This window comes from Pollicipes pollicipes, unplaced genomic scaffold (assembly GCF_011947565.3).
Source record: "Pollicipes pollicipes isolate AB1234 unplaced genomic scaffold, Ppol_2.1 Scaffold_5724;HRSCAF=6776_pilon_pilon_pilon, whole genome shotgun sequence".
NCBI classification, from domain to species: Eukaryota; Metazoa; Arthropoda; class Thecostraca; order Pollicipedomorpha; family Pollicipedidae; genus Pollicipes; species Pollicipes pollicipes.
Genome location: NW_023596746.1, coordinates 31,917,657 through 31,943,849, shown reverse-complemented (window position 1 = coordinate 31,943,849; position 26,193 = coordinate 31,917,657). Strand labels below are relative to the sequence as shown.

General features: G+C 50.8%; 2 protein-coding genes across 4 annotated transcripts; both read right to left on the bottom strand.

The window, feature by feature from the left end:
• Positions 1 to 4,862: 4,862 nt before the first annotated feature.
• On the bottom strand, positions 4,863 to 8,659 carry LOC119103622 (uncharacterized). Of its 3 annotated transcripts, none has more exons than XM_037227218.1 (5): positions 8,496 to 8,528; positions 6,379 to 6,584; positions 5,852 to 6,005; positions 5,343 to 5,478; positions 4,863 to 5,157 (listed from the first exon to the last, which is right to left on the bottom strand). In XM_037227218.1, the coding sequence occupies exons 3-5, from the start codon at positions 5,983 to 5,985 to the stop codon at positions 4,945 to 4,947; spliced, it is 483 nt and encodes a 160-aa protein (XP_037083113.1). In that variant the 5' UTR covers positions 5,986 to 6,005; positions 6,379 to 6,584; positions 8,496 to 8,528; the 3' UTR covers positions 4,863 to 4,944. The 3 variants fall into 3 exon arrangements, with proteins under 3 accessions (XP_037083113.1, XP_037083112.1, XP_037083115.1); XM_037227217.1 differs by having other exon boundaries at positions 6,411 to 6,584; XM_037227220.1 differs by lacking the exon at positions 6,379 to 6,584 and having other exon boundaries at positions 8,496 to 8,659.
• Positions 8,660 to 13,092: 4,433 nt separating this feature from the next.
• Positions 13,093 to 14,686, bottom strand: LOC119102947 (organic cation transporter-like protein). Its single transcript, XM_037226396.1, has 4 exons — positions 14,253 to 14,686; positions 13,865 to 14,153; positions 13,364 to 13,804; positions 13,093 to 13,212 (listed from the first exon to the last, which is right to left on the bottom strand). Exons 1-4 carry the CDS (start codon positions 14,684 to 14,686, stop codon positions 13,093 to 13,095), a joined length of 1,284 nt encoding a protein of 427 aa, XP_037082291.1.
• Positions 14,687 to 26,193: the final 11,507 nt, after the last annotated feature.

The window sequence follows — 26,193 nt, the reverse complement described above, 5'->3', positions numbered from 1 at the left end:
CGCAGCCGTCGGGCTCTGTCCTTCCTGCCAGAGGAGCGCGCCGCCACCCGCCCCGACGCGCGTCGCGCCGCGCGCGAGCGAGCGCCAGCGGAGGCGCTGGAGGAGGCTCGGCCGCCCCACCGGCCGCCGGCCGTTGGATGCTCAGCTGGAAAGTGAAAATGGCTCGGCGACAGGCGCCAACCGCGCGGCGTCTGGCTGACACCATTTTAATGCTTGGCTGCACACGGTGCTTCACGGGAAGAGCGGGCAAGGGGGAGAGGAAGGGCGCGGTTTCTCTTGCAGCTGGACGCGCTGGGGCGGCGCGCCTGCGTGCGTTCCGCCACTGGATGCTTACCGCGAGAGGGTGTGATGCGGTGATAATAGAGTTGCCCGCGTTTGTGGCTGAAGAGAGCTGGTCGTTACTGGAACAGATGGACGAAACGACCGTGTCTCTAGGTACACTGGGTACTGGGGTAAGTACTGGACAGGGCAGCCACTGGGATGCACTGGGGCAAATGGAGTACGTGACCACAGTACACTGGGGTAGTACATGACAGTATGTGATCACCTTTTCGCAACGCCACGCCACTGTCTTTGCGTGAAACAATCTGCCGTAATCTATCACAGGACTTTCTCTGGTGAGCCCACGAACCAGTGTCGTAAAGGGGCGTTACGTCACCGCGACTCGTGCCAACACACATGTGTGATTGCACGAGTCCGGTCAAGCGAAGGGAGGCGTCCCCCTGCCTTCTCCTCGGTGATGGTCAAAGATCCTGTGGTCCACGGGTGTTTGGGAAAACGTGTACTGCGCTTGATCTATCAGCGTGCAGTTTAACACTGTGTAAAATGACGGTCATTAACCGCTGGTATTGTGATTTATCTCTTGTTTTTCTGGTTTCTTCCTGCCGTTGATTTCTAATTCGACCAGGACTTCGACGGAGCATGAACACTCAGGCACGACTAGGCCGTCGCATGTGGACACGGCACTCAGATCATTACGTCTATAGGTCCCCACCCGCCCAGTACTCAGCTGAGCCAGCAGTCCGATGACCCCAGGTGGTGGCGCCAGCGGCCTCGGATGCACCGGCCTAATTGACTCGAAGCAACGGCCGCCAGCGCGGTCGACTTCCCATGGACCGTCTGTCGCGGATGGAGTACGCGCCGCGTCATACCTCCCCCCCCCCCCCCCCCCCCCGGTGACGTGGTAGCCGGTGTGCAGCACCGGTGCTGGTCAGAGGGGGCACGCAGCGATGTTCAGCGTGAAGGGCCGGGCCGAAGCCGAAAACTTTTGTCTTGCGGTTCCCCGCCAAAATTCTGCGGTTAAGTTGGTCGGTTCCAACAGGTGCAGAACAACAGATATGTTGTCATCGTTTGTATTATTCTGTTAGATGACTTCGGCGCGGCACCACGGCCGTGAGTGGTGTCTATTGGCGCGTACGGTTGCGATGGATGCTACATTTGCGAGTACCGCTGATCGTCCCCAGTGTTTCCACGGCTAATCCGGGGGTTCGTAGATTTATTCCAGCACTGAGGTCGAACCCGCAATGTAATGTGTTGCGACGGGGCGAATTTTGGCCTCATGGTCAGTGGCCAAGCTCCTCTATCAGACGTGCGATTTTCGACCCTCAGACTCTATTCTGTTTTGCCGGCATCGCATAGGCAGAACCCCATATACGTTTGTGGGTCCAGACGTCTCCGCTCGAATGCCTCTGAGTTTCGCACATTGTATGCTGCGTTGAACGCGTCGCGTAAGAAGCATTTGTCCGAGACACTGCTACACCTCTCATGCTTATGCAGTTTCCCAGGTGCCGATCACCAGCCCCTGGCGCCAGCTGCCGGCCAAGGGATTCATCAGCGCGATTGGCATACATGCCATCGGACAGCTACGTCATGATGCACGTCAGGGACACATCCCAGTGACTGCGCAGCCCGCGAGACGTCGTGATGCGGGCGGCTGATATATTGGGCAAGCCCGTCGCGGTGCAAACAGTTGCATTGCGCAAACGGCGAGATGCAGTGCCGACAGAGGCCCAGGTTCATGCCTTTTGGCACTAGGGCTGGAGCGAACTGATTCATTTTACAGATTAATCGGATTTGGACCCGGACTTACCGGGGGGACAGACTGCGGTGACTAAAACACATACAAACATACCTAGTAACCTCAAACAGTTTGAAAATAGGAATGTAAGTTTCCTTCATGTTTTAGCTCATTGTTAACCTGTCACACACCGTTCAATCCACCCGAAAATGGTGGGTATTCCATGCGAGTTGGCGAGCAGCCGACCCGTGTTTCTCTCCGGCGGAGACAGCCGCGGCACTCAGGAAACTCTACGTCAGAGGGCTTCTGTATTGGAGGCTGTCAGGGCAGCCACATAGAGGAAGCACGGATGGTTCGTTCGGAGAGCTGAGAACATACGCATCGGCATTGCATACGCATAGCTCGTGATTATGGCGATTATGGACTGTTTGCGGCTCCACAGGAGGCTCCACGCGGAACAGCAGTCAATCTCGTCAGAGAAATGTGAGCATGTGCCAGCTGGGTCGCACAGTACTCAGCACATGTAAAATAGAATATCACACAATGGAATATAAGTAATCTTATCTGAGCGATCAGTCTTCATACAAATGCCGACATGGACGCTCTCTCCCTGAACGATAATTAAACGTGACTGCTGTAAAATCGCGACAATGTGCTGCCCACCCATTGATCTCTGTCACACAAAACGTACACAGAACGGCGCATTGACAGAGAACATCCACTCAACAGGAAGTCCACATGAGGCACAAAAGCTGTCTTTGCTACACCACTGAGCTCCCTGGCTGGTATCACAGCCCCACGGCAGGCAGGGGTCCCGGCAGGACGCACTCTGTCCCAGTGACGGCAGAGGCACACCGGGGCGCGCGCAGACATTAAGCAACACAGGACAGACGATATGGCTGCAGGACAGCGTCAGGATGTAACATCGTGGTCTGTTCTACGGGAGACCACACAAACAGTAATCTCTCTATACAGCGGTCCTTAGCTTATCACTTCATTAAGGGTTGCTCGAGCGACAAGTATTGTATATTTGTTTGAAATGGCTTCCCAGATTTGACGCCGTAATCAGCTGCGCGTCTCTTTCTTACACAGACAGACTAATCGCATTTGGCAACGCATCGTTCTCTCGGAGTGCGTCAGAAACGTGACCAAAACTTCGCCGGGTCAAGAACCGTTTATCATTCCCTGGTCCTGCCGCCGGAATGAGTCCCACGAGATGTGATGTCACCTCTCACCCAGAACTGGAACATCCTCCCCGAAGTCACCACTACGTCCAAGGTTGCGTGGGTAAAACGACGATCATAATTCGAAATGGCCCTTCAAAAGGTACTACCCTTATTAAAATAATAGCAATGATAATACGCAAAACACACGGGTAACACAATGGGACCTGCAACCTAGAAAAACAGGAGCGTTTCTGCCGCAGCAGACGAGTAGGCATGTGGTATTGTTTGAAAACGCGGCTTCTTCCTTTTGTACGTTGGATTATGGGAGTCAATTGGTCCTTGTGGATGATGTCTTTCTGTCAATGGCAGTGTTCACTCCTTCGGTACCGGATCAAGTTCCATTCAACTTTGCCATCGTCTGAGCGTCGTGATGCACGCCGACAACGACGTGATGAGGACAATATGAACAATGGCGGCCGCACGTGCGCTGACTGGCATGTGCCACGATGTGCGCGCAGTCATGTTCCAATTACTTCATGGCGGCTATGACACGCCTGGTCATTGACTGTAGCGGGGTACAACGAATCACCAGCCGCTTACTACACCCGAACGTCCGGCATGGCACACAGGTGGGAGCCGTCTCCGCTCTAGCCCAGCGAGACCTCGCTCCGGCGGGGCGCGGCGCACCCGCCGAGGAGCGCCGCGCCGCTCAGCAGCGGCATTTATGACGTGTGTCTTGTCCACGCACGGACCAGGAATGGCACCGGAAAGACAGCCAGAGGTGTGGCCTGACCACGTGGCCCACACAGTTTTAAAATACGCAGTGGAAAGTGGAACCCCCTTCTACACATACACACGCACACACACACACACACACGCACACGCACACGCACACGCACACGCACACGCACACGCACGCACACGCACACGCACGCACACGCACACACACCACACACACACACACACACACACAGCGCGCGCATGTTGAGGCACCGACAAAGGAAGTACAACGGTATATGCACGAAGACTGTTGTTCAGTGGTGAGCCACACTGTGGTCCGGCACACGTATGACCCTCTAATTACCGCGCAACACGACAGTGTGAGAAAGCCCAGACAAGTTAGCTGCATCGGCGGCCCAAAACACAGGCTCATGAAATCCAAGGCGCAGCACTTTTGCGTGAAGATAAAAATACTACCAAACGCATTTGTTATATGAATACCCCCACAAAACGTTGTACGACAACCCCCACACATTACGCATCTCTCGACACGCGGAAGATGTGCTTAAACACCAGGACAAAGGCTGCTTGCATGGGATTTAGGCATATGTCATTTATGCAGCACCGGCCATATACATATATCACTTAAGTAGTAAGGGGTGAAACACGGGAACAAACGGACCAAACGACTGGACGACGGAACGGAGGGTGGCGCACTTCAGCCTCAGGTGGGTCACGTTCAACGCGATTTCACGGTGCCAAACGCGTGCCGCACGTGCCGGAAGACGGCCCAGGCGGCAGAGGAGAGGCACGTCGACGACTAGCTCATGGGGGCACATGATCACTCAGTCTTGCATAAAAACACGTACTTGTCTGATCACAAGTGACTTCATGCAATGACATCGGTCAGCATATCTGTCCCCCCCCCCAACCCCCCAGATCCTCCACCTTGTCCCGCGCCCGCATCTCTCCACATGCCATTTACATTGTAATCCCCTCCAATTCACTCCACCACCTTAAGTCACCACGCTGCCGTCCGCGTCAGCAGCTGGGCGCATAATCCCGATACCAGGAATCCGGGTACAGGTACTTCTGCAGCTCGAAGCCCACCCAAGGCACGGGCATCTCGTAATGACCGAAGGCGCGACGCTTCAGTGGCGCCGCCACCAGTCGGGCGGGGAAGCAGTGAAGCTCTGGTTCCGCCGTGCAGTCGGCGCCCAGCGAGCGGTGCAGCCAGCCGTCCCGCCGGTACATCTGGCGAGAGGCGAAGGCGTCGGGGCTCTCACGCGCCGCGTCTCACACGTCTCTCACACGCCTCTCACTGTCGCGGACGACTTTCGGTAATCAAAAGGGAGTCCGTTTTCAAACGCATCAACAGATAGGCCCAGCGTCGCTGGGATTAAAGAGCGCACCGGGGCGGCCGGGGTCGGCACGGCTACCTTGTTCACAGAGTCGGGCGCGAAGAAGATGAGCTGCACGAGTCCGGGCGTGCCGTCCGACCTGTAGACGTCCAGCAGGCCCCGCCGCGCGTCCAGCTCGGCCGTGAAGCCGGCCGCCTCCAGCTGCGTCACCAGGCTGCAACGGCGCCGCGATGAGTCGCAGGCTCCAGCAGCCGAGGGAGGAGGTAGCGCACGGTCAGCGCAGCTCACGCGGAGGGTTCAAGCAATAACACAGCACGTAACACACTAGCAGCACACACGACACAGAGGCACAGAGCGGCAGCGGGCGGTACAGAGGCGCAGGCGAACACATGAAAGCGGCACGCAGTCTCGGGCGAACACACGAACTCGTCCACCTCCGGACCACTCTGCGCCTTGTCCTTCTGCCGGCCTGTGGGCCCCGCCTGACCATCCACGGGAGCAGCGCCTGAGTCAGCTCGCTAACCACGGCCCTCTGCGGTCCCCTGTGGTCGGCCGGCGGCGGCGGCGGCGGGTCCGTGAGCACTGACCTGTCCTGGCGGTCGTCGGTGGCCTGCTCCCGCAGCACGCACAGCTCGACGTCCGACTCCCAGGCCGGGTTGCGCCGCTCGTGTAACTGGCCCCACAGACTGCCGTAGCACAGCCAATAGCGCAGCTGCAGCATGTCCAGCACCAGCCCAGCCTCTGGGGGCAGGACGCCGCAGCTGAGCCGTGGGTGCTGCGCGTGCGCTCGCGGCAGGTGGGAAATAAGCCCTGCGCACAGGCGGCCTGTCTACGGGTCTCCGTAGGCCACGTTGAGATGCAAAACAAACTAGATCCCTACCGAACTGGATATTCTGAGTCTCAAGAGCACCCTGGTATAAAGATGGGTCTTCCAGCACAACACCTGAAAGGTCCGCAAATCCACATCCGATCATTCAGCACACATCTCAACCCGTACATCAGTGTGAGGATAACATACGCAGCGAACCGGCCCGCACGTCCATTGACACGTTTCAGAAAATCCCCAAAATCAGGAAAAATCCTGGAAGTAAGATAAAGCCATGCAAGCATACACCTTTCTCGGACAGTCTCCAAGAGCAGTTGTACCCTGCGCAGATGACTCCAGGTCGTCACGATGGGGGAACAGCCGTTTGCTGCATGTACGCTGAGAAAGTCGGCTGATGACGAGCCCCGCGACGATCAGGAACCAGAGCAGCGCAAGCATGCGAACCCAAAACCCCCAGCCGCCTGACAGGAGCCTCCACATTTTCATCTGTTTCCCTGGAAACACACAAGGGTGCTGGCATATGACGAAAGCTGCAGGAACAATTGCATGATGCATATGCATTCTGTGTATATTTTTGCATGCATTAAGGCATTCACACCATAGCGAATGTTGGACCCTGCACCATGCATTCAGAGCAATATAGTAATTTTCTATTCTAATCAACCTTATTGCTCACCCTGCAGACTAACATAACCTTTATCACCTGCTGGTTCGTGACTTTGCTGTCTGCCTGCTCGACATTTATGTAATGTAGCACATGCTTATGAAATTAAAGACTATGTCCGTGAGCGGAGTAAAACTGCATTTGCATGATTGCAAAAACAAATTTGGAAGCGGGGTTATATCATAAAACAAGTAACCTTGCCTGAGATAGACAAACACGGCTTATAAGGTGCATGTGAGGAATGTATCACCACAAATAGGACATTTCCTAGATCTGCTGAAATTTAAAGCACAAAAAGAGTGCTGTTCCACTGAATTATGTAATGAGATGAATAGCTTTAACCACAAGTGGAGAAGAATAGGGTTTATATAGCCAGCCATGCCAGAAACCTCAAACCACAAAATTATGGTGGGAAGTGAGTGCACGAACCACGCAATACCCAACTCAAGCAGATGTGCAAGCATTCTTTCGCACAAATACATGCTTTCAGACCACAAATGCATACACCACACACTTACACCTGCATGTATGCATTCACACCCTTCCTGCACACAACATTTGCAGTAAATACGGTGTTGTATGTGATCACAGTGGCACTCGTTCCAAAATGAGCGAGTGAAAACTAGGCATTGTGGGCCCAATGTGGACTATGCTGTAGATATTGCCACCTGTGAGCAATTATTTGACGTGATGTGCTTGCACACATCATAGACTGTGATGATGTGTCAGGTATGACTGGATAAGACTGCCAGATATTTTGTAGTGATTGATTGTTGCACTCACCATTTTCTTGCGATAACTCTGATTGTGCATGATATGCTTTGCAAGCAAAATACAAAACTTTGACTGAGACTTTGACCTTGCATGTGGTTACCAGATATATTTAAAGTTCTAATGTTTGAGTGCTTTTAAGTTGTGTTCTCATCATATGTTCCAAGATTTATTAGGAACTTTTTACTTTAAGAAGCTTTTCACTTGCATAACAATTCGAAGTTGACTGACTAAGGGACAAAAACCTCATACTTTACTATGTGCTTATTCATGACTAGTATGCATTATTACTGAGTGAAGGGGTCTGAGAATAGATTTGGCTTGGGCTAGCTTCCTTCAGCCACACATGTGGACCAATATTTTACCAGCTATTGGCTGACTTTGCATGCCCAGCTCTTCATATCAACAAAAGGGTCTCAGCAGCAAACACAATTTGAATAACAGCCCATTTACCAATATTTAGCTATTGGCTTTGCCCAGTTCCTCTCAACAATACATGGCTTTCTGCAGCAAATACAATTTCAATAACATTCCACTTATAAACATTTAACCACCACTAACTTGTCATTATTTGCCATCATTTTATTATACTGTTTTAATCTGGGGGTTGCCAAATGTCCAATTCATACCATACAATTGAAGCATACTCATGCAAGGGACACAAATATTTCCTTATGCTGGGAATCACACACCTGTTAGATGGAAAACAAGACAAAAATCTTATTTAAGTCACTATGGGCACGGTTTGCCATTTATGCTGGCATGACAGCCTGCTGTCATGACTGAGCTGCAAAGTTAGGTAGCTTTGGCTGCATCATACTATCCCAGCATAGATCTCAGACAAAACATTAATTAAAAAACATGATATACACTTGATCTAAACGGTTTAAATGCTTTCTTTCGGTTCCTCTATCAACCAATCGGATTTCAAATGCATGTGATATAGAAGTGTGAGACTATGTGAACAAACCTTAAACGGGACCTCCCCAACCCATGTCAGGAAACCGTCCACAACGCGCGGATCCTCCGCCGGTTTGCACCCATCTTTTGTCTTTGCTGCGTCCGTGTTGTAGACAATGTACAAGGAAAATGCTTGTCTTAAAGTGCTGCTTTCACTACTTCGTCTCACGTTTCACTACTACTTGCAGGGAACTAAAGTTAACTCCAAATTCAGGAAACAATGAGACACTTTTCTCCAAGCCAGAAACAGCTCGTAGTAACCTACATTTTCACGGATCGGTTGAATCTGGCGACATAAGATTACAACATTTAATTTGTCCGCTTCATGTCGCAATATATAACGTACGTATATGACGTGTAACCAATGAAACAGAACACACCACTTCGAGCACTTTTCCCACGGTTTGACAAAGATGCAAACACATCTTTTGCTTCCACAGACATGTGACATACTGCAGTCATCATGCTGCTTCACTCGAAAATATTATTCACACAGGTAATAACATTTGTATTACTACCTCACCTCGCACAACGCTGGAGACGTGACAAGTGCATGTAGTTATGGTTAGATAATCAAAATGCAAGGAAGTGATGAAGCTGTTGGTGTACACAAGGCCCATGATGAAAAATTATCACGTGCTATCCAAAAAACCAACAGCAATGCTTCTCCACCCCTCTCAGCACCCAGCACCTCACGCAAATTGCAGTGACTATGACAATGAGGACTCACGAGCAATGCTTGCTTGCATACAATATTTGTTTAGGAAGAAGCATCATGCGAGCTTGTACCAACCATGTGCATTTATGAGCAGTGCTGGATTGTCCGCACTACCCAGATGAATCGCTAATATGATGGTGTGCAATGGATTAGTTACATGCTGTAATATCTTAATAGGTTCAAAATGCTAGCAAGGTCATAATGAAGTAGCAAATTGCCTTTGAACACTCCTGCAGCAGGGGTGCTGGTGTTTTTTTCAGTTTGCCGACATCACTACCTTGTCATGCTCAAACACGAGCCTTAAGATAGAAGCCGGTATCAATATATCACATTTTATTGGGATTTAAAGAATACCGAAACAATGTCCACTCTCAGAAGCACAAGCCTCGCACGCGCACTCACCATCACCTCAAGATCAATACAAGCCACTGGCACACACCACCAGTCATCACACCCACCTTAAGCGCTTTATTCACACTCTCAAATAAGTGTGATCACCCACTTTTACGACCCGCAGGACTATCAAATTGCAGGTTTTCTCGCACTTTCCGCAGTTTTTCGGTTTATAACACCCCATTTCACCGTGAGCTCCTTTTAAAATAAAGTCCCAACGGGGGTTCATGGTAATACAACTCAAGAGGCTATGCTTGTAGGACACAATTTTGTGTTCAAGATTTAGATTTGTCCTACAATATGTGTTAAGTATTAAGTAACAGATATGTAGGTTGCTATTTTCGGCGACATGGTCCTAAGCCTAGTACCAGATTGGTTCGTGGTATCTTCCTGGTCTGGAACCAGGAACTGTTTCCCGGGAAGAAACTTTGGTAACAACGCAACTGTTTGCTTACCTGACGCAATCCTTTTCCCAGGGAAGGATTAATAAGATCCAGCTAGTCTGTGTTTGTGATTGAATGCCTGCGAGCAGCTGGGATTAATCGGTGCCAGATACGGCACCGCCGTAGCTCATCTGCGGAGCCATGGCTAACTGTCCAACCTGCATGCGACAGATGAATCAGCTAGCTCCACACGGGTTCTACACACGCTGCCGTGTTCAAGCAGGAAGCTCAGAAGCTCGTAGTACAGTACACAGGCGTTGTGCTCATTTCCACGAGGATGACTCAACGGTGCACGGTGCAGGGCGCGCGCACGTGATGTCTCGAGACCATGGGCGGACAGCACTCCCCTTTCGAACTCAGCTTTTACTGCAGATCTTCCCCCTAGTTCGCGCTGCCTTGACCGTGTCTCACGACTTGAATTATCGAGCAAGCCCAATAGACAGACAGAATGTTACGTCTCAGGCCAAGCTGTTATCGCTGTTCCCATGAAAACTCTGTGCGCTGAGAACATTGAAAACCCACTGCGCTGATCTGGATACCGAGCCACGTCGAACTTGCTGGCAAAAGGTCGGTAGATCAGGCTACAAAGTCTGCGACGTCCTTACAACGAACAGCACCCTCAGAATTCCCGCTAATGAAATGTCAAAATGAACGAGTAGAAGGTTATCAAGAGGCACGCCGCGTGGAGCGATAAGCACCATCATGGCAAGGCCATCTGTGGGCGCCTGGACATTTGGAGCCTAGCGTATGAACAAAAACATGGGCGCTCAGAAACGAGAAAGGTTTAGGTCTTGAGAAGCGATATTCAAGATGATTTTTTTAAGTCAGATCCCATACCAATGATGAAAGCTCCCTTTTGGACGTCAATACGCTTGTAAACCTGTCCCTCCTCCCCTCCAACATCATCACCGTCATGTCCCTCAGCTGCATGACCCGTACTTAGCGGGGCCCATATATCACTTCTTCATGTATGTGCTGATTCCCCGTCCCTATACGTGACCTTGTGAAGCTGGCTTACTAAGAAGCTGTCAATAAGGCGTTGAACATTCGGGCCGAAGTGTTGCAAACATCGTGGGTACGCCCCTGTAGCGTCGTCCGGCGGCAATCCGATATGATGATCTCTGTACAGTATCATCAACCGTGTAAACAGCGAACGACGGAGCGCATGTTCAAAGCTGACTTCGGGTCATCCGGCAGCGAATGACCAGTCGGTCAGCGCAGTCGAGCGCTGTGCTTATGGAGACGGTCAATGTGCGGCTGTCACATTACCTCTATGTTAATAACCAAACGTTAAGCCGATCAATCACCATGGAAGAAACATTACAAAGCTGTTCAGCAACCATCCACAACAGATGAATTAATGACGATGGTACATTTGCAGATATTTTTCCAGATGCCATCACTCATGTCTTCCGTCAGCTCGCTGGTTCTTTGCATTAGTCATGTAATGCAAAGTTCGCGCAAGCTGTGTATCGTTCTCAAGTTCGCAAAGATACATACACATATAATTTGACACAACAGCTCTGTGAAGATGAGATCCGCGCATGCAGCGTGAGCCACCCTACGCTTTATCTGTCTTATCCACATTTAGCCACTGGAACCAAATAATTTCATATTCGACGACATGTGATGTCAAAAATTAGGCGCTCATAACGAGGTGATGAGAAAAATGGGGTAGGAATATTTGTCGATATGAAGAAATGCGCGCGGAGAGAAGCGCGACGCCATTGATCGGCGATGCGAGAAAATTTGACGTGGCGAAGATGTGCAAAAATGTTGTGCATGAGTAAATGTCACACAATGAATTGCATATACAAATTACTGTAAAACGAGGCAGGCAATGCAATCATGCATACAATCATTGTAACTTGGCATGTACCAAGTTTCACGGATACGAAGATTTACGTAAGACGGAAAACTGCACAAGGGTATGCGACGCAAAAGTCTAACTAAGAACACTGCGGAGCGAAGAAGCCCGATAGGAAATTCTCCCTAGAACCTAGTCAACGCGGTGTTCTTATACCGAAAACTTGGATGATTCCACTGCCGACTCGGACCCCAGGCGGAGTCGGGTCAAAGCCGGTATTTGGCTGTCTCCGGGCGTCCGTGGCCGTCCCGGGGACCTCAATACTTCGAGAGAAAAAAACGAAGGGCCTCGACAGCCAGGCAGTTGAATCGTGCTCACTCAAGTTTGAGTGAGTGGTGCTCAAATTGGCTGAACGATTGCTTAAAACGGTCCTTTCCGAAGGAGTTCTTGGCAGGATGAGTGCATAAACCAAAATTATAGCACGTGAAAGGAAACGCGACATGTTTAGGAAAGGTGTACAATTGTGTCCGGGAACACAAAACTTTTGCCACATGTGTTGCATAATTAAGTGTGAAGCTCCATCCTTTCATGGCGCCCACCTCGCATCAATGTGAACACCACGCTTAGCTGTAGAGAACTGCGACATTAAGAGGTTCACTTCGCGCACTACAAATTCTTGGCAGGATCGAACGAGTCGGGAACAAAATATATCGCCAATGGTTATAAATACTAGGCATGGTGTTTTCGTAATAACACTACTTCCGTTGATGCGGGTTGATTTGTTGCCTGCCAGGGAGCCCACAGTTTCTTGCCATAAAGGGTTCAGCTAGTCATGATGATGGACCTGGCCTACGCAAACGCCACTACCTAGTCGGTGTGTTTCAAGTTTAATATCTTTGATGCGTACTCCACGATTTTGAATTCTGATAACAAGCTTCATATGTCTTCTATACTCTGCTTTGTTTTGGGCTATTTGCCGTATGTTTTGACATCATTCGGCCAGGTTTTCACATCTTCCTGACTGCACTAAATTGTATTATTCTGCCACGACGTTCAATAGGTGAATAAATCCAAATCTCTTTTCGTTTACTTACTCAAATGTAACTTGCCTACTAACTTAGTTTAGGTAACTAACCAGGTACGTTTGAAGAATCACTGACATGGATTATATCCCATACACGTCATGGTCACATGTGTAATCAGAGCGCCCTGCGGGTGCGCCCACTGAGACGCCGCTACAGCCAGCTCACGGATCGTCAGCGCCCTGGCACGCCTCATTGGTGCGGGTGCGTTCGGCGGTCGGTGCGGCGGACACCGGCTGGCCATCTACATCGGCCACCGTCTCCGGCATCGGGCGGCCGTTGGTCTCGGGCAGGAGCAGGCCGGCGAGGCCGCCCAGCAGGGCGAGGCCGGCGAACACGGCCGACGGCGCGCTCTCGTGCAGCTCACTCACCAAGTCAACCACGAACGGCGAGAGGGCGGCACCCACTCGCGCCGCCAGCTGCCGCAGGCCGCACGCCAGCGAGCGGACCTCGGTGGGCATCAGTTCGGCCGATCTTGGCGACCACGCCGAGCACCAGCCAGAGCGTGGTGTCCTTCTGTACGAAGGTGAGTAACATGGCAGCGGCCTGCAGCCAGAGGAGGAGGATCAGCGAGGGTCGCCGTCCCAGTCGGTCCAGCAGGGGAAACACTAAGCTGGAGGGAATGCCGGCGAGACCGATAAACACCGCCGCCAGATGCGGGCTCGCCGCCAGTTGCGTCGTGTCAAACGAGATACCGAAGTAGGAACCGGCGATGATGAAGCCGAGAAAGACGGCGATGAGTGTTCGGCGGCGCATGTGCGGCGTCCGGACCAGCTGCAGCATCATTTGCAGCGGACTGTGGCCGTCGGTGGTCTTCGTAGTGGTCTGGCGGGACAGCATGTTGTTCCGCGCCTCCGCCATCAGCTGCAGCACCTCCTCCTCTGGCAGCACCCGACGGCCGTTCCAGCGCGCGCCCCGGCGCAGCACGGCACACGCCTCCGGGAACCGGCCCTGCAGCACCAGCCAGCGGGGCGACTCGGGCATCAGCCAGAAGTTGAACAGGAAGATAAGACACGGCACGGCGTACGCCAGCTGGAGCAGCCATCTCGTGCGGATTAGGTACGAGCCGAGCGCGACGAGACAGGTGCCAAAGGCGAATGGCATGATTGAGACGATACCGATCGCGGCGCGCCGCTCGCTGCTGGACAGCTCCATCATCAGCACGTACTGGCTGCTGATCATGGCCGACATGGCGACGCCCGTCAGGAAGCGCACGGCCGCGAAGCTGGCGTAGTCGGTGACGAGCGCGACGGTGAACGCGCAGGCGATCAGCAGCAGCATGGCCGGCAGAAAGACGGGCCGCCGGCCGAAGCGATCGGCCAGCTGGCCGCTCACCACCGAGCCGAACAGGGCGCCGATCATCAGCCACGATTGCAGCAGTGAGAGCAGCGGCTTGCGGCCGCACACCAGCGTCCACTCGGTCACCACCGTCGACACGTACACGGACGGGTCGAACGCCCAGCGCTGACAGGCGGCCGTCGAGTTGGCCGCGTGGCAGCGCGGCGTATCGGACGGCAGCGAGGCGAAAGTGGCATTGGCGGCGAAGCCGTCGGCGCATCTAAACTTGGGCGTGGCGCCGACGAACATCATGGACATGGAAAAGGCGGGGAAGAGCAGCCACAAGACTGACAAGTACCCGATGAGCAGCGTTTGCCAGCGGCCGGTGCCGCAACACCGCTCCAGCACGTCCTCGAAGAGCACCTCCGTCTTCTGCTCGGACTTCTCCTTGGCCTTGCCACTCTCTGCCGCATCCGCCATCGCGATAGCTTACTTGGTCACGAGCACTCCCAGAGGTGTTCGCGTGCGTCGGGCTCAGCGACGCGTCACGCTCCCCTCGGCGCACTCCGTGATCCTGGCCCACGCACACGGTAGGCTCTCGGAGACTCCGCGTTCCGTCGCCGCACCGCCGAACAGGCGCGAGTGCTTCACGTCCGTCGTGTTACTGGTCGGCAGAACCTGCCTCTGCCACCCAACGAAGGCGAGTGGCCTTACAGCGCCGTTCGGCCGGGCGCCGCGACACGTCCGACCGGCCTCAGTGGCGCCCGCCGCACTGCAGCGGCCGTTTACAGAACCTCCTCCAGACGCACTTGCCACGCCGCTGTTCTGGAAATATAGATGTGCGTGCGCGCCCACTGTGCAATATGCATACGTTAGAATCGGTAGCCGAAGTTAAGAACGGGTACAGTAACTGTAAACTTCTCCCAGTTCCCGCAAAGCTTAACCAAATTGTGTGTAAAGTAAAAAGTAAAAATAAATATATAATAAATAAAGCATAAAGTAAAAGTGTTAATAAGTAAATAAACACAAGCGCCCATACGTCTACGCGCAAAGAGAACGGGTACTTATGTGGGGTTCTTAGCGTGCATATTACGCATAAAGTAAAAGTGTAGATGAAATAAATGAGCGCAAGTTTGTTTCATCTATATAGTTCCCTGTACAGAATGCCGTTTTCGCAACACATATGCTTCGCTGCAGATGGCGTAGCTGCACCACAGAGGCGGCCCAGGGAGGAAAGGAGTTGGGGGCAACCAGGTCATTTAAACTTAAACTGGAACAATCCTTCGGCGTGGATATTTCGACTCCTGATACCACCCCTGCCAAGAGGCAAGGGCTGGAAAAGTTAGAAAGGTGTATGGCTCGCGCGCATTTAGGTATCGGACTGACAAAGCGATGACTGTAAAGTCAGCAAAGATACATATATGAAGTGAACTACATAGGTCAAATAACAGCAGTTTCTCAGAGCGCAAATAAATGATAAAACGTGGCGCGAAAAACAGACATATGGAGCATGTATTTTAAGCCATATAACCAAGTTTAAAGCATCATTTCACCAGGTGTTTTGGGTACGCGCGGATGATGAAAGAGCTTGTCAAGTCCTTGGTTCGTTGGCACACACCATTAAACCAATCGAACGACCTATTCTTCTCCGGACACTCGCACACCGCGCCGACTTGGCGCATTCACACTCACAGACAAGGTTGCCGTAATCGGCATATCGAACGGCAGGATGGGCTGCCCACACGTGACGTCACTAAACCCGAGTACGAACACCACGCCTCCCCCGGGTCGATAGGTAGATCTTGACCTTCGGGTCGACCTCTAGCCTCTCCGGGGCCCTCCGCTGACGGTTGCCTCGACGCGGAGCCACCGTCCTGGGTTGGTCCGCAAATCGCACCTTCTTTGGAGCTGGTCTTGGTGTGACGTCACTGCGTGCGGGAGCCGAATCGCCCTATGTGGCGTAAACAGGCCGGTACATACGAATGAACCGCCGGTTTCGCCACATGGTGCGACCGCTGGGGAACTTTACCAGGTAATCCCTCCTTCTTCCGATGGCCATGACTTCTCCCATTCTGTCCCAGAGTCCTGTCTCCTTGTCCTGTACACTCACTTTCGTGCCGATTCGCATCGGGTGCAGTGGCTTTGCTCCTTTGTCGTAGGCTGTAGTCGTCGCTCTTATCACATTCTCCCCCTTCCGGTCGCAGTCCTTCGCACCCCTCTACCAAGCTTTGTCGAAGCGCGATGGTGCATGGGGACTGCCGACCGAACTGGATGCCCGTAGAGGATCTGGGCGGGTGAGCCTCCGTCCACCCGGGGCGTGTTCCGGATCTCCAGGATGCCTCGGGCGAACTCATCGGAGTCCGTGTTGCCGGCCACAGACGTCTTTTGCAGGAGTCGTTTGACTAGCTTGGCTGCTGATTCCGCGTGGCCATTCGACTGGGGGTAGTGCGGACTAGATAGCATGTGTCTGACCCCCCAGCGCACGCGGAAGTCCCTGGTGTGGTGCGCCGTGAACAGTGGGCCTCCGTCGCTTCTCAGGACGTTTGGCACGCCTGTGGAGGAGAAGATCTCACGCAGAGAGCGGACGAGGGTCCGGGACGTCGCTTCTCTGTTGCAGGAGACGACGATGGGCCAACCAGAGAGCCTGTCGGCGTACGCGAGGAACGTCTTTCCTGCGTGGTGGAAGAAGTCCGCCGACACGGACTGGAAGGCTCTCGTCGGCTTGGGGTCGGTCATGAGTGGCTCCTTCTGCACGCTGGGTAGTCTCTCATGACAGTGGCGACATGATGTCACGACATTGTGGACGTCCTGGTCGATGTTAGGCCAGTACACCGACTGTCTGGTGCGCTGCTTTGTCCTGTCGACGCCTTGGTGACTGTCATGAAGGCGTTCGAGCACTTCACGTCGCAGGCTGTGCGGGATGACGAGTCTGCCTTGTGGTCGGGAAATCCTTGCATGACGGTCTCCGCCACCTTCCGGTATGCCTCGTCCGCGCCGGCAGCTTCTTTGGCCTTCCTCAGTAGAGCATCCTGGAACGGTGCAGATCCCGCTCCGTCTTCGTCGCCGTCGGTGAGGCGTGTCAGGAGGACACTGCGCGTCTGGTACGTCACGTCGTGTTCAGCTTTCTGGTCTTCAGGGCTCGGCTGATCGACTGGTGACCTAGACAGCGCGTCTGGGAGCTGATGAGTCTTTCCAGCTTTCCTGGCGGCTGTGAATGTGTATGCTATAAGCTTCTCTCACAGTTGTTGGAGCCTGGGGTTTTCTATCTCCGCCAGAGACTTGGTGTTGGGGATGGGCACCAGAGGTCTGTGGTCGGTGACAAGGCTGAACTCTGTCATTCCAGCCGGATAGATGTGACACGTGCGCACGGCCCAGTTCACCATCAGCATCTTGAGCTCCACGACAGCGTAGCGTGATTCGACCTCAGACAAGAATCTGGAGCCACACTGGACCAGCTTCCACTCCTGGTCGTGACGCTGCAGCAGCGCGTAGCCCAGGCCTCGGAGTCGTGATGCGTCTGTGTGAACTGCGGTTGGCAGTGACGGGTCGAAGTAGGCCAGAACGGGAGGGGTGACGGGCGTTGCTTTGACGGCTTCGAACGCTACCTGGTGCACTGATGTCCATGTCCACTGGTTCCGGGGCCTCAGCAGGTCGCGTAGAGGCTCGGCTGTCCTGGCTGTGTCCGTCGAAAACGCTCTGAGCTGGTTGGCCAGTCCTATGAAGCTCCTTAAGTCTGTGAGGTTCTCTGGAGCGGGGAAGCCAGCGATAGCCCGCGCCTTGCGCTGGTCTGCTGTGTAGCCGTCAGGACTGATGACGTAGCCGCAGAAGTCCAGCGTCTGGGCGGCGAACGTCACCTTCGCCGAGTTCAGGATGATGCCATAGCTGTCGCATCGATGAAGAACCTGGGTCACGTACAGAAGGTGGGTCGAGTAGTCGTTATCGTAGGCCAGGATGTCGTCGAATACCTTGTTCGTCTTCGGCAGGCCCGCCAGTGCTGCGTATCCTCGCCGTCCATACTCGTTTCCGGACGTGCAGAGGCCCATGACGGCGCGTTTGAACTTGTAGCGTCCCCAGGGTGTTATAAAACGCGTCAGGCCCTGGTCTTCCTCTGCGATCGGAATCTGGAAGTATCCTGACTTCGCGTCCAGCTTCGTGAAGTACCGGCTCCCTTGCTCGATTCCGGTGACGACATCGTGAGGCGTGGTGACTGGACGCGCTCCACGCCGAACGTAGAGAATGAGTCTGGTCAGATCCACGCACATGCGCACGGAGGTCTTGCCGTGGCTTCGGTCCGTGGGCGGCTTCGGCACTGGGCCCATCGGGTGACACCACTCAGTCGGGTGTGCCACAGGCGTGATGACGTCTTGCGCGATCAGATCGCAATTTCCGCAGATTTTTGGTTATAACACCGCATTTCACCGTGCGCTCCCATTAAAACGAAGTCCGAACGGGGGTTCATGGTAATACAGCCCAAGGGGCTATGCTTGTAGGACACAATTTTTTGTTCAAGATTTAAATTTGCCCTACAATATGTGTTAAATATACATTAACAGATATATGGGTTGTTATTTCGGCAACATACTTCTATCGAAATAATGGCAGAAGAATAGCACTTCTTATTGTAATTCTTAAATACCACTTCTGCTATTGCTTGGATAGGCATCTTGCTGAAATATCAACCCAACTGTGTCTCTATTCTCCAAATTTTTATCCGAGGAATAAGGCTAATGCTACTATCTCATCCACGATAAATGTGTAAGGAAGCTGTCTTTGTCGAAAATAGATGAGACACTGCAGAACACTTGAAGCCAGTTTCTCAAAACAGAACTTCGCATATTTTTGGCATCAACTGTACATTTTTGCGTGTAATCGTATAATCCAGTCTCTCAAAGCAAAAATGTACAACTTACAACTAGAATCTAGGACACTGAAAAAATACACAAAAAATGTACAATCTATGACACAAATATACACAAACAATCTTGCATCAGGTTCTCAAAGCCAACAACAAATGTACGACAGAGCTTAATCTTGATGGGTCCCCGATGAGTTTGGTAATGCAATCAACGCAAGCATTTGTGTCGTAGATTATAACACTGACCTTAGGACTGCTACTTCTTGAAAGACGAATTGCTGCAGTGGCAAGCCTAAACAGCATGCAACAGCTGCTAAAGGCATAACAGAACATAAAGCTTGAGTGTGAGCAAGTAATAGTGAGTGTTCCTGTCTTTCCGGCAAGAAGCCTTGGGTAGGGCATGCCAAGACCAAAAGATAGGGCAAAACTGCCTGGTCAAGGACCTTCCTTTGCAAGAACATCAAAAGACACCACAATAAAGAGAAATTTGTGTGGCTGCCACCATACTTGTTATGGATACCATACATTTTATGTCCGTGCAAGTTGTATTCCAGACACTTTCAAGGTGAGATATGGGCAGCATCATTGCCTGTAGTGCCTACCCTAGTTGAAAACATTATGATGCGCAGTAAATGCTAATAAAATAGCGCAGCATGACAGAAGGATTATACCCTATAATTGATTTCATTTGGATAACACAGCTGCATACACCTTGTGTATTACTATGTCATACGGCAGCAGCTAGCCTGCGTAAAATCATATCATAGAAACATACTCTCAATGATCAGTCAATGTAGAGAGAGCCTGTTTCCAATGACAAGTACAGCAGGCTGCTCATGATTGGATCCATGAATGGCCCTTTTTCGGTGCTCAGTGACAGCTCGTGTTCACTTCACATGTTCCATTAAGGTCTGTAGGCTAAGGTCTGACAGTCCCACCTTCAATGCCCAGGATATGCTTAGTAATCATAGGCATTATGCACTCACTATTCACATGATCTCGTCCACAATCGCTATGCAAAATAAAGCCTCCATGAGTGGGACATTTTAGGATGAACCTGAACACTGAAGGAACTGATGAATGGAACAGAGCTTCCTTCACCGAATTTATCAATTTTGGACAACATCGCCACCAAAACCAGCACGTCCGGCGCGCATCTCCCCAACACCACACTTGTCTTGTGTTGTCTTGGATTAGGGCGCATAGCCTCCTGGGCTCAAGCGTCCGTTTCAGTTGTCTTCGTTGCGTCCCTTTTGTATTCAGATTTTGCTTGCAGCTTTCTTTTGGTATGCTGTGGAGACTGAGCATGGTAGAGGAACATGGAAGATTTAGCCACGGGATGGATCCTGGTGCAAAGGATGCATTAGTACTCAGTAGTTAGTAATATCTCGAGCTAAAGATTACGAGTAACTGTACCTACGTACAATTAAACTACTCATTTATACGGGCCTGGTCTCCTCGATCACCTCGTTCGTTCCACACTCAAACAATAGCAGAAAATCTCGCAACTTCAGCGACACACGACTCAACATGAATCGCGGTGGCACACACATTGTTTGTCAGCACTCTGGCGCAGAATCTGCCCTCCATGCGTCGCATTTAAATATGTATATATTGCTACCTTATCAATCAGTTCGCGTCTGCGTACGGTTCGCTCAGCCCGACGAGTTGGTCGCTGGTCTTTCATCGTTTTTCGCCTCGCTACGGGGTCTCCCCCGTTAATGCTAAACTACAAAGCAATATAAAGTTATAGCAAAATAATAAAGATGGAAGCGAGCTCACACACGCACATGACCACACACACAAACCTACACACACACACACACACACACACACGCACACACACACACACACACACACACACACACACACACACACACACACACACGCACACGCACAGCACACGCACACGCACACGCACACGCACACGCACACACACACGTACACAGAGACTGAATCAATCACTGCTTTCATACCACCGTCCACCACACATGACCAATTACTATGCCTCACAAGACTTGAGCATATTTGTGACCTCGTATTGAACTCCAAATCATGGCAAACGGCACACACAGTACCCATGTTACTTGGTGGATCAGTTTTGGGGCAAGTTGGTACACCAAATGTGGGAAGTATGGTAGGGGTATTCTCAACCCTTCCTCCCACCTTCTTCGTAAACCTCTTTGCTCCCACCACACCAAGCTCTAAACCAGTGAACGATCTCATCCTCAGAGACGTCCACTAGGTCATTGCCATGTATAGTGCCTTTGCTAATGTTTAGTTTGGGGTCACGGCAGACCCCACACTCCTCTCTCACCAGCGATGATGCCTTCAGAAGCTTTTCAGTTTGGTCCTGGTTTTTGGTTTTAATCAAGAGGCTTCCATCCCGGAGGAGGCTTGCCTTCTCTACTTCGGTCTGCGTACCAGTAATATTCCTAGGTCCTGCCTGAATTCATGGCCATCCCTTCGATCTCATAGGTTTTCCACATTTCAAGGTTATTATCAGGTACAAACCGGCATTGCGGTCCACGACGTCATTTAAGAAGTTCTCCACCACATAGGATGAGTCAACGGCTACGGTACAGAGCGCGCGCACGTGATGTCTCGGGACTACGAGCGGATAGCACTGCCCTTTCGGACTCTGCTTTTACTGCAGAGCTTCCCGCTAGTTCGCGCTGCCTTGACCGTGTCTCACGACTTGAATTATCGAGCAAACCCAATAGATAGACAGAATGCTACGTCTCGGGCCTAGCGGGGCCCATATATCACTTCTTCGTGTATGTGCTGATTCCCCGTCCCTATGCGTGACCTTATGAAGCTGGTTGACTAAGGAGCTGTCAACAAGGCGTTGAACACTCGGGCCGAAGTGCCGGCCGGCCGAAGAAGTCTGCTGGCGAGCCGCTCTAATGACCTCTGTACAGTATCATCAACCGTGTAAACAGCGAACGACGGGGCGCATGTTCAAAACTGACTTCGGGTCACCCGGCAGCGAATGACCAGTCGGTCAGCGCAGTCGAGCGCTGTGCTTATGGAGACGGTCCATGTGCGGCTGTCACATTACCTCTATGTTAATGACCAAACGTTAAGCCGATCAATCACCATGGAAGAAACATTACACAGCAGTTTATCAACCATCCACAACATATGAATTAATGACGATGGTACATTTGCAGATATTTTTCCAGGTGCCATCACTCATGTCTGCCGTCAGCACGATGGTTCTTTGCATTAGTCATGTAATGCAAAGTTCGCGCAAGCTGTGTATCGTTCTCAAATTCGCAAAGATAATTACACATATCATTTGGCACAAGAGCTCTGTGAAGATGAGATCCGCGCATGCAGCGTGAGCTATCCTAGGCTTTATCTGACTTACCCACATTTAGCCACTGGAACCAAATAATTTCACATTTGACGACATGTGATGTCAAAAATTAGGCTTTCATAACGAGGTGATGTGAAAATGGCATGTTCGAAGGAATGGGGTAGGAATATTTGCCGATATGAAGAAATGCGCGCGGAGAGAAGCGCGGCGCCATTGATCGGCGATGCGAGGAAATTTGACGTGGCGAAAGATGTGCAAAAATGCTGTGCATGAGTAAATGTCATGCAATTAATTGCATTTACAAATTAATGTAAAACGAGGCACGCAGTGCAATCATGCATCCAGTCATTGTAACTTGGCATGTACCAAGTTTCGCGGATACGAAGATTCACGTAAGACGGAAAACTGCACAAGGGCATTCGACGCAAAAGTCTAACTAAAAACACTGCGGAGCGAAAGAAGCCTGATAGGAAATTCTCCCTAGAACCTAGTCAACGCGGTGTTCTTATACCGAAAACTTGGATGATTTCACTGCCGACTAGGACCCCAGGCGGAGTCGGGTCAAAGCCGGTATTTGGCTGTCTCCGGGCGTCCGTGGCCGTCCCGGGGACCTCAATATTCCGAGAGAGAAAAAAAAACAAGGTCCTCGACAGCCAGGGCAGTTAAATACATAGCAGAATTCGAACCAGCCGCGGGTAACACTGGTGGGGGGGGGGGGACATCCAATACGCGGGCGTCCTTGAGGCCATGGTTTTTGGTCATGTATGGTGGACGGTGGTATGAAAGCAGTGATTAATTCAGTCTGTGTGTGCGTGTGTGTGTGTGTGTGTGTGTGTGTGTGTGTGTGTGTGTGTGTGTGTGTGTGTGTGTGTGTGTGTGTGTGTGTGTGTGTGTGTGTGTGTGTGTGTGTGTGTGTGTGTGTGTGTGTGTGTGCGTGTGCGTGTGTGTGTGTGTGTGTGTACGTGTGTGTAGGTTTGTGTGTGTGTGGTCATGTGTGTGTGTGAGCTCGCTTCTATCTTTATTATTTTGTTATAACCTTATATTGCTTTGTAGTTTAGCATTAACGGGGGAGACCCCGTAGCGAGGCGAAAAACGATGAAAGACCAGCGACCAACTCGTCGGGCTGAGCGAACCGTACGCAGACGCGAACTGATTGATAAGGTAGCAACATATAGATATTTAAATGCGACGCATGGAGAGCAGATTCTGCGCCAGAGTGCTGACAAACAAATGTGCGTGCCACCGCGATTCATGTCGAGTCGTGTGTCGCTGAAGTTGCGAGATCTTCTGCTATTGTTTGAGTGTGGAACGAACGAGGTGATCGAGGAGACCAGGCCTGTTGGTACAAATGGGTAGTTTACTTGTACGTAGGTACAGTGACTCGCAATCTTTAGCTCGAGACATTATTAACTACTGAATACTAATACATCCTTTGCACCAGGATCCATCCCGTGGCTAAATCTTCCATGCTCCTCTACCATGCTTAGTCTCCACAGCATACCAAAAGAAAGCTGCAAGCAAAATCTGAATACAAAAGGGACCCAACGAAGACAACTGAAACGGGCGCTTGAGCCCAGGAGGCTATGCGCCGTAATCCAAGACAACACAAGACAAGTGTGGTTTTGTGAAGATGCGTGCCGGACGAGGGCTGGTTTTGGTGGCAATGTTGTCCAGAATTGATAAATTCGGTGAAGGAAGCTTTCTTCCATTCATCAGCTCCTTCAGTGTTCAGGTTCATCCTAAAATGTCCCACTCATGGAGGCTTTATTTTGCATAGCGATTGTGGACGAGATCATGTGAATAGTGAGTGCATAATGCCTATGAATACTAAGCATATCCTGGGCATTGAAGGTGGGACTGTCAGACCTTAGCCTTCAGACCTTAAGGGAACATGTGAAGTAATCACGAGCTGTCGTTTTTGAGCACTGAAAAGGGGCCATTCATGGATCCAATCATAAGCAGCCTGCTGTACTTGTCATTGGGAACAGGTTCTCTCTATAAGACTGATCATCGAGAGTATGTTTCTTTGATATGATTTTATGCAGGCTAGCTGCTGCCGTATGGCATAGTTATACACAAGATGTATGCAGCTGTGTTATCCAAATAAAATTGATTATAGAGTATAACCCTTGTGTCATGCTGCACTATTTCATTAGCATTTATTGCACATCATAATGTTTTCAACTAGGGCAGGCACTACATGCAATGATGCTGCCTATATCTCACCTTGAAAGTGTCTGGAATAAAACTTGCATGGACATGGAATGTATGGTATCCATAACAAGTACTGTGGCAGCCACACAAATTTCTCTCAATTGTGATGTATTTTGATGTTCTTACAAAGGAAGCTCCTTGACCAGGCAGTTTTGCCCTATCTCTTGGTCTTGGCATGCCCTACCCAAGGCTTCTTGCCGGAAAGACAGGAACACTCACTATTACTTACTCGCACTCAAGCTTTATGCTCTGTTATGCCTTAAGCAGCTGTTGCATGCTGTTTAGGCTTGCCACTGCAGCAATTTGTATTTCAATAAGTAACAGTCCTAAGGTCAGTGTTATAATCTACGACACAAATGCTTGCGTTGATTGCATTGCCAAACTCGTCAGGGACCCATCAAAATTAAGCTCCGTCGTACATTTGTTGTTGGCTTTGAGAAACTCATGCAAGATTGTTTGTGTATATTTGCGTCATAGATTGTACATTTTTTGTGCACTTTTTCAGTGTCATGGATTGTAGTTGTAAGTTGCATATGTTTGCTTTGAGAAACTGTATTATACGATCATACGCAAAAATGTACAATTTATGCCAAAAATAAACGTTGTGTCTTGAGAAACTGGCTACAAGTGTTCCACAGTGCCTCATCTATTTTGGACAAAGACAGCTTCCTTGCACATTTATCGTGGATAAGACAGTAGCATTAGCCTTATTCCTCGAAAAAATCTGGAGAATAGAGACACAGTTGGGTTGATTTTCCAGCAAGATGCCTATCCAAGCAATAGCAGAAGTGGTATTTAAGAATTACAATAAGAAGTGCTATTCTTCTGCCATTATTTCGATAGAAGTATGTTGCCGAAATAACAACCCATATATCTGTTAATGTATATTTAACACATATTGTAGGGCAAATTTAAATCTTGAACAAAAAATTGTGTCCTAATCCCAGCTGCTCGCAGGCATTCAATCACAAACACAGACTAGCTGGATCTTATTAATCCTTCCCTGGGAAAAGGATTGCGTCAGGTAAGCAAACAGTTGCGTTGTTACCAAAGTTTCTTCCCGGGAAACAGTTCCTGGTTCCAGACCAGGAAGATACCACGAACCAATCTGGTACTAGGCTTAGGACCATGTCGCCGAAATAGCAACCTACATATCTGTTACTTAATACTTAACACATATTGTAGGACAAATCTAAATCTTGAACACAAAATTGTGTCCTACAAGCATAGCCTCTTGAGTTGTATTACCATGGACCCCCGTTGGGACTTTGTTTTAAAGGGAGCGCACGGTGAAATGCGGTGTTATAACAAACAAAAAACTGCGGACATTGCGAGAAACCCCGCAATTTGATAGTCCAGCGGGTCGTAAAAGTGTGGGATCACACTTATTTGACAACGTGAATAAGGCGCTTAAGGTAGGTGTGATGACTGGTGGTGTGTGCCAGTAGCTTGTCTTGATCTTGATGTGATGGTGAATGTGCGTGCGAGGTTTGTGCTTCTGAGAGAGGACATTGTTTTGGTATTCTTCAAATCCCAATAAAATGTGATATATTGATACCGGCTTCTAAGGCTTGTGCTTGAGCATGACAAGGTAGT

Coding starts and splice junctions, on each gene's coding strand:
- LOC119102947 (XM_037226396.1), bottom strand. CDS start 14,686: ATGGCGGATGCGGCAGAGAGTGGCAAGGCCAAGGAGAAGTCCGAGCAG. Junction 14,154..14,252: donor GGCTCGGTGGTGAGCGGCCA/GCTGGCCGATCG, acceptor CGACTACGCCAG/CTTCGCGGCCGTGCGCTTCC. Junction 13,805..13,864: donor TGCAGGGCCGGTTCCCGGAG/GCGTGTGCCGTG, acceptor CTGCCAGAGGAG/GAGGTGCTGCAGCTGATGGC.
- LOC119103622 (XM_037227217.1), bottom strand. CDS start 6,576: ATGAAAATGTGGAGGCTCCTGTCAGGCGGCTGGGGGTTTTGGGTTCGC. Junction 5,479..5,851: donor ACCGACGACCGCCAGGACAG/GTCAGTGCTCAC, acceptor GCGCCGTTGCAG/CCTGGTGACGCAGCTGGAGG. Junction 5,158..5,342: donor CGCCCGACTCTGTGAACAAG/GTAGCCGTGCCG, acceptor GCCTCTCGCCAG/ATGTACCGGCGGGACGGCTG.